This window comes from Drosophila willistoni, chromosome 3R (genome assembly GCF_018902025.1).
Source record: "Drosophila willistoni isolate 14030-0811.24 chromosome 3R, UCI_dwil_1.1, whole genome shotgun sequence".
Classification (NCBI taxonomy): Eukaryota; Metazoa; Arthropoda; class Insecta; order Diptera; family Drosophilidae; genus Drosophila; species Drosophila willistoni.
In genome coordinates, this window is record NC_061086.1 from 28,629,050 (window position 1) to 28,637,822 (window position 8,773).

General features: G+C 35.4%; 1 protein-coding gene across 1 annotated transcript in view; it reads left to right on the top strand.

Moving 5' to 3' along the window:
• The window catches only part of LOC6647297 (hemicentin-2), a 71,100-nt gene extending 68,246 nt beyond the window's left edge, over positions 1-2,854 (top strand). The window contains exons 6-8 of the mRNA XM_023178784.2: positions 1,432-1,640; positions 2,167-2,272; positions 2,508-2,854. Of these exons, the coding sequence (XP_023034552.1) occupies positions 1,432-1,640; positions 2,167-2,272; positions 2,508-2,623 (431 nt within the window). The 3' untranslated portion in view covers positions 2,624-2,854. The remainder of the gene's footprint in view (positions 1-1,431; positions 1,641-2,166; positions 2,273-2,507) is intronic.
• The last annotated feature ends 5,919 nt before the right edge of the window (positions 2,855-8,773 follow it).

Genomic DNA, 8,773 nt, shown 5'->3' on the forward strand with positions numbered 1-8,773 from the left:
AATTCTTTTAATCTTCTTTTCATATTTTTTAAGAAAAAAAAACTGAAAAAAAGTCTTTATCATTTTTGAAATAAGGTAAAAGCTTTTACTACTTTTTCAGTAATCGAAAATTTATCTATGAAACTTGTAGAAATTCCATATTGAAGAATAATTTTCGCTCAAAAAGTGAAATTATTTTTGATAAAGAGAAAGATAATCAAATCGTAGGGACTTCTATTGACTATACTTCTATAGGCTATAATGATTGAACTTCCTTGGATTTAGTTTTGGTCAGGCAATTACTATAAATCAGAGAAACGTTTTACGATTTTGAAGTCTTCTATCTTCTTTTCCTTTAGTCATATTTCGTTCACTTGTTTTCTTTTTGTTTGTTTTGAATATTTAATTTTGCTATTATGCTAAAGTTTTCGCAAGTTGGAAAAACACTTTTGAAAATTTTTCCGTTAGTTAATTTTTAAGAAGCCCCCAAAGCTTTAGCTTTCTATATGTATGGACTCCCACGTACAGCGAGTTGCTAGATAAAACTATGTGCAACAATTTTCATTTCATGTAGTTCACTAAAATAAAATTACTCACTGCTGTTGCCAATACTCGCTGGAATAGTTAGTTTGTCTGGCGGGGTGGGTGGAGAACGTTTGCTGCTAATAACATTGCATTTGCCTTTTTTTAGCTCCACCTTTTTGGTCCTTCAGTCAAGCAGCTGGGAAACTAACATGCACAACATGACGATTTTGACAAGCTGACACAGTTTGGGTGTCAAATCTAAAAAGTGAGGCGCGTGTTTCGAAAAGCATGTGCTACACACACACACACACACAGATACGCATAGTCGTATAGATACATACAAACATTTCGTAGTAGATATTCTCGGAGCACTCATTTCACACACATATTTTTGTGTAACAGCAGTGAAAACTCGGGCGTATACGTGATTTTGTCAAATTTCAAAGCTCACGTCCCCAACGTCCAAAAACCAAATGAAGACGCCTCGCCGCCTCAATGGGTGGTGTTAAACTGGGTGGTGCTTCGGTGGAATGGGTTTCTATGTATTTTTTATTTTTTTTTGGCCCAGACCTCTCGCCTTGTCGCTCCATCGCTGACTGGCCCTCTTCTTTTTAGTTTTGTTATGCATGTGCGTGCGCCGTAGATGCAAAAGGTAGAGAGATGAAGGAGATGAAGCGGAGCAAAGCGAAGCGTTGGGTGGTGGTCGGCAAAACTTCAGTAAGTGAAAAATTGAAAAGCGGATTTACAGAGAGCACGCCAAAAAAAAAGGTGCCCAGATTTACGTGTGCTACGTGACTGTCAAGCTGTTAATTCAATAGATTAGCCTTGAATGACACAATTTTCCCTTCATCAACATTCGTCCTCCTCTGTGTTTGGCAAGATTCTCACTGTTTTTTTTGCCACTTCTCTTTTTGCTTCATCTTGCAGTTCCCCGCACTGAGATTTTAGGCGAACCAGATCGTTACGTGAAGGCTGGCAGCAATGTGGTGCTACGTTGTATTGTTCGTGGTGCTCTCGAACCACCCACATTCATAATGTGGTATCATGGGGCCGAGCAATTGGCCGCCGACTCTCGACGCCATCGCACGCAATTGGATCCGAATTTGCCAGAGGCCAATGGCGAGGGTCAGAGCACGGTAAGTGGTTCTCTCTCTCTCTCTCTCTATCTTTCTCTCTTTTCAGTTTTTGTGTTTTTTGCTTTCATTTTCCCCTGATGATTTTAATTTAATTATAGTCAATTTGAAAATGACTCTCTAGCTTGTCACGTGAAATTATCATGCATATTTTGTTGCCATAAAAGTTTTATCCTCTCTGTTTCATCTAATTGGCCAGGCGGTGGCAATAACTTTCGTGACACGAAATTAGTTCGCCTGGCTCATGGCAAATATTTGCAAGACGTGTTCAACGAGCAGAAACCGAAACAGAAGATGAAAAACGAAAAAGAAAATATAATTCAAAAGTTGGTGTCGTGTTCGTGTTCTCTCTGGCCAGTTGTATTTATCTTTGCGGAAAAGTTTCTTCTTTTCTGTGCTTTCCTTTTTTTTTGGTTTTATTTTGCTTCTCTGTTTTCGTTTTCTTCTTTTCATTTTTTTGGCTTGCTGCATACTTACGTGTGACTTTTTCTTCATTTTACTCTCGTTCATTCTCCCGTGACAACTGCAGATTGGCTCATTAATCATTGAGTCGGCCAAGAAGCGGGACACTGGCAATTACACATGTAGCCCGTCAAATAGTCCCAGTGCAACGGTAACGCTCAACATAATAAATGGTAAGTCTGACATAACCATCCCAAAAAAATATATACATATAAATATTGCATTGGAGAGCCATACTCACATTAAACAATATAAATAGAACTTTATGTGTGTGGAGAAAATTCTTAAACCTTTCATCTTGAATACAACAATTACTTAAGGGATGCTAAATTGTTACCTGTTATTGGAAATCTTGTCATAAATTTGTGGTATAAACATATTTGATTGTCTCTTTCTCTCTCTGTCAAGGTGAATCATCGGCATCGGCGGTCACTTCATCGGCACCCACAACCCGGGGATACACTCTCTGCATTATGGCTCTATTACTTAGTGTCATTATTATCGGCGATGGACATCGAACATGACATGTTCCAGCCAAATCAGGCTAAAAATTAGAAACTTCTAAAGAATATGCATTCAAAATCAGAGAGATTAAAAGTTAAAGTGAAACTCTGCCAACATAAAATGATTAATATTACAAAGAAAGAATTAACAAAATAATCGTATGCATGTTGTAAGCAAAATGATTTTACCTTATAAACAAAAGCAGAGAGATAAAAAAAATACAACAAAATCAAACAAAACTTTAAGAATTTTCAAAAGTAAAAAAATACATAAAACCGATAAAAGAGAAGAGGAGAAAAAATTGAAGTAAATGTAAGTTCTATAAGCTCTAAGCGACTTTAGTTGTAAAAGTTTTAGGCGATAAGCGGATCAAAAATGAATTCTAATCTGATTTCAGTTGGTTTGCTTTCTTTCTGTCTCACTCACACATTCATTTCTATGTACATGTACTGTATGGTATCTGTCTATCTCAATATTTTTTTTGGTATTCATTTTTTTTTTTTCTGCATAAATGCATAAACGTAAATATTTATGTAGCATAAAATGGAAATTGCAACCGATATTCTGTGAACTTGCACTTCAATCTCAAACTTCCGCCCCAGCTTCCCTCCCCCCTGTCACCCTGGCAGCAAACAGCATTGAAAAATAAAACAAATGGAATGTTGGACAAACTCAAAATACAATCGAATGCAAAAATATTTGTTTGTCCTTTTGTTTTTAAGGCTATTGAGCAGGAACCACTTCGATAGTCAAGCTAGGCAAAGTGGGCTGGGGGGAGAGTGTGACATTTTGATGATTTTTTCAATTAGAAATATGCATATTTGTCTTCGAATAGAACACATTGAAAAGCTTCTTGTTTTTCAATATGTTCAGAGTGGTTCAAGAGGTGAAAAAATCGAAATGCAAAAATCAAATAAATCAAATAAATTCAAATGTTGTCCGTTGAGAAATTTTGCATTTAAATTATTATGAAATTTTAAATATTTTACTTTCATGCGAAGTTTGATGGATCGAAGTGCAAAGTACAGTCGAATCAAGACACACAAAACAACAGCAATTCCGTTTTTCACTAAGATCTACATTTGCATTTCAAAATATTTCAAAAAGATATATCTTACTTAACGCTTTGTGAAAAAAAATACTATGGTTTCGATTTAAATTAAGATTGCATTCTCTGGGTTTCTATATACATAAATGCATATGATAGACCGTCCCAATTGTAGTTTATGTTTACATTATACAATGATATATTCGTTTTTTTTTTTGGTTTTTTCCTGCTCTTTCAAACTAGATGTCAAGGCAAATCAACTATGAACTTTATAACAAAAACTCACATCATACAGCAGCTAAATAAAAACATAGAAAAATGTTTACGAAAAACCAATTTGTGAAATTCTATTTTATGTGCTCTGTGTCGATGCCATTTACATAACCACAAGAAAAAAATATATATAAAAAGAGGAAATAAAGAAGAAAAAAAATCCAATTTCAATACATACATACAATTTAATTGATAGCCGATAGTGAAATTTATTATATTAAGTGGACTCGGACTCGAACTCGCATATTGTATATATAGATGGTGTAACTCTATTGCGAGAAATGTTCAATACACAGCAAACATGTAAATTAATTCAACATAATAGTATAATACAAACACATACATGCATAAATACATACATATATAAATATATGTATGTCGTCTGGTCTGTATGGAAACAATAGCAAAAAACATAACCCCCAATATATATACATAAATATATAGTAATAAAGAAAATGTAACGCCGATGAGTATTCCAAATACTAATGAATTGCATTTAAATGATACCGCAAAAAGAAATCAAATAAATATTATGCCTCTACTCACATCAATACATATACATATACTTATACATATACATACAAACATATATATATATATATACTTTATGTAGGAGATGGAGAAGATAAAAATTAAAAAAAAAAACCCCACACACACAAAACTCATCGCCAAAATACATGAAAAAAAAGAAAACACTGCATATTTATTTAATTAATTAATGTCCAATTTAAATTACACACACATCACATAAACCTGTAACTGAAACAATATAAACTACTTTTAGTTTAATGTTAAAATAAAAAAGAAAAAACATAATACATCCATTTATATCGAAATATATATAATTACATATATATAATATATATAGCAAGCAAATCCTATAAGATTTTTCGCGAGAATTAATTGAAATAACAAGCGAATGTGAGCGGATCTCTTTCAAAAATGGGGCAAATGACAACAAAATCCTTAATTGCAATTAAAACTGACCTCGAAGTAATCAAAAAAGTGTTAATTATCAACAGGGGGAGGGTCTGAGAGGGGGCATTAACTACTTTCACAGTTATTTCATTCACTAATTGTCATTTTCAGGAGAAAAGTCTCTCAGTTCAATTTATTTACTGAAAATCAATGAAATTTCAGAAATTATAGAATGTCCTCTGTCTATGTCCTCTTAACTTCACTACTAATCTCTCTAGTTGATTGATTAATCAAATTTTCCTTTAATTGAAATATTTCACTTTTTTAAAGATTTTGAAACGAACTCTTTCAATCATCATTGGCTGTGATCCCCTAAAGACGCCTCTGATCACAGACCTAAAGCAATGTGGACAGTTGTATTATTTTTGTTAGGGGGGCCGCAACCAACCGCAACCTACACTTTAGCCAATTGATGAGGGAAGGGTAGGGAATGTTGTGGTCATCATGAGGGAATTTTATGTATTGAGAGGCGTGGAAATTAACACTTCGTCTGTCCACATTCACATTTGAAATGCTTTGTGGTTATTGCTGGCGATGTTGCGGTTAACCGCCTTTGAGAGGTCTCCACCATTCACTCAGTCAAACAGCTTAACTTTTTGCCCTTTTTCTCCCCCTCTACCCACAATCTCCATTCATTAATTAAACCACTTTTCACCCTTCTACCGTTGCACATTCAAAACCCCTAAACCAACCAAAAATAAAAATGGCAAATGATTTAGCTATAAGAAAACTATAAATCGAAATCAAAATACAATTTTAAGAACTTAAGTGTTTTTCATCGAAAGTTTAGTAAAGAAAATGGTTGCAAAATACGATACGAATCAGCCAAAACTAATTGTAAATAAGAAACCAATACTTATTAACGTTTTAAACAGGCAAACAAAAAAAATAAGATAAAGGTAAATTACACAAAAATGAGTAAAAGAAATATAGCGAAATTATTGTTAAGTACCAACTAATTAAATATAAAAAGTACTTACATATATATGGAAACGAAACTAAAAAAAACAGAAAAACCAACACAAAACAGAAAACTATGAGAAACTTTAACTGAGAAAATTTATTGCATTAAATAAATAAATAATAAATTGAATAAACTCTACAAGATGTCTAATTAAATTACGAAATGAAAAAGAAAGTTTCAAAGGATATGCCAAAGGCTTGACAATTTATTTAATGCTCCTTTGCTCCTCTTTGAAAGAAACTTAACTCAAACGGCACAAAACGCCACGCCGAATGACCAAACAAGCCAAGAATCCATGAAAAGATATTCTCGTCGGCCATAAAATTGCTTTTGGCCAACGGAATATATACAGCCAGAAATCCCTTTCACAACTGCAGCGACAAAAAACCAAGTTTTGCCTCCACAAATTGTAAGGATCTTTTGCCTACTATTCTTAGCATTAGCCCTCCCTTTCCTCATTCAGATGCTTGAGGCACAATTCCTTGCTTTCACCTTGTGTGTGCAACACACACACACACACACACAAACACTCACTCACCTGCACATGCAACCACTTGCAAAGCATCTCCTCACTTTCATTCCTAAGGCTGGGGGACATTGCACTCGGAAGTTGAGATTCAGTTCTCATTTTTTTCTTTCTCTTTTTTTGGATCCTTTTTCATAAAATGGCAATAATGAAATCAAAATGTGAATGCACTTTGCATTTCCTTCTTTAGTTTGACCCACAAAATTCCCCACAGAATGCCAGGGAGTCAGAGACCAGGACTTCCTCTTCCTTTTTGAATATGCGCACTCATTAGTTTCTCATTTGGTGAATTATGCGGCTGCTGTGTGGCAGATTTGCATTTCGCAATTTCAAAGAGCACAATGCTACCACTTTGTCCTTTGATTCTGAAAGTGAACCTCATAGGAAAGGAATTTTAAATGGGTTTTGAGGCAATTCTAAGCATTGTTTCATGATTAAGGAAACGTTTACTCTTGCTCCTGAATTAGGACGCTTAAAATGTTCTTCATTAACTGATTAGTGTCGTAATAATTCTGATTAACTTTCTCGCGCTTTTTGACGTTTTTAGTTGCGGCTTTTTTAATTAGGTCAATAATATTCTTCACAAATAAATCTATATGCTTTTCTATGATCAAAGTACTAAACAGATGAGCCTCAGATATGTATTCCAGGAGGTTGAATATCGATTATATATAAAAGAAAACACATTAGGATAAAGGTCTCAAAGATTTCAGTCCTACATGTTACGCTTAGAAATGTAAGGACCAACACGTTCAATAAAATCTTTGTAAGCCTTTGGAAAGAAAACGAAATCCAATTTAATTGAAAACAACTTTGGCACGTGGCTGGTCGGCGGGTTTTGCTGTCGTCGGCCACAAAACATTGCGGAAAAACGAAAGCAATGTCCTTATAAAGGCTCACCAGTTGGAGTGCATTTTTAGCTTCCTCTTCTTTCTTACTGCGTCACTCGGAATGAACTCATTTTGCTTGAAAGAAATTACAAAATATTGTCACGTCGTATGTGCTTGCTTTTTAGAATATTACGCAAAAAGCCAAAGGAAAACTCCATCAACAACAAAGAGACAACAAAACGATGTTACGAGAAGAAGAAAATAAAACTATTTCCAAAGCGAAATGCATATCAAGTTCTAAGCATAAATTTAGGTCAAAAAGTTTAATTTAAACGAGTGTTGCTGCTCTTCGCTTTTTGTCTACAAAATACAAATAAATTAGTTGCACTTGCATACATATATCTACAATGAAAGGAAATAGTGTAAAGAGAATAGAAGGGGGTGGATAGGAAAACGAGGTGGTGTAAACTGAAGATAGGAAATTTACTAATTTCAAACTTTTGCACGCATTAACCTCGAAAATCTGCGCACGAGCAAATGCTGATTTGTTGTATAAGGCATCTTTACCGAAGTGGCTGAGGGGTTAAAAGGAAAGACACTTGGAGACACTTGGAATTGCAATCCGCATTCCCCAGGAATGCTGATGACGATGAAGGGGAAGAATGAAAGATACTCTCACACACACACTGATTCATCTTATATATAGTTGTGCATATAATTTAGGTCACGAACTGGGACAGCAACGGGCTAAGGATAAGGCTAAGCCCTGGCATAGATTCGGCGACTAGAAAGACCTTTCTATGCCCCGCCACGCACCCCACATGAGAGTCATGTTAAACTATTGTCAAGTTGTAACCTCGATATGCAGCGATGTAAGATTAAAGCACCCCCCCTCATTTGGCTTGGGAGACGGGGCCACTTGGTATACAGTTGCCGCTGGGCAAAACAAAAATAAGTAGCAAATGCCATCTGAGCCATACCGAAGGAATGGAATCCTGCAAGGGCGTCCTTTAGAGACTGTGGGAACGTGGAAGTGGGTGTAATCATGCAGCTAGCGTTGACAACGATGAGTCTGGACTCCAGACTTTGGAGTGCATAAGCAACAATTCAAATTGCTAGGGAGGAGGAAAGAAATAGTTGATTCGCAAACAAAGTGTGGACAAGCCATGACGAATTATATAGGTAAGTATTTACCCATTTAACCATTTGTTTATACAGAAATATATGTTAACAGGAATAGCTTATAGTAAAAAGAAGTCTTTGGTCTAAGTTCTATAGTTAGAATATTCTTCTAGGAACTTGCAGTTCTCGACCATTGTATGCGGATAACGAGGTTGAGGTTGCTGAAATATGAATAACAAGAAGTCGGCCACTTCGCGGGAATCCCTCTTGTAAGTAAGCCTTTTGTGTGGGGGACACGCCCACCTACCAGGAGAAGCATTTGCATGCCATCGTACATAGTATGTTACATATTTGTCATGTCAGGTCCGTATGCCAGTTGTTGGTCGGCATGTCGTGTACAAGTTCAAAATCATGTCTGCTTGGTTGACT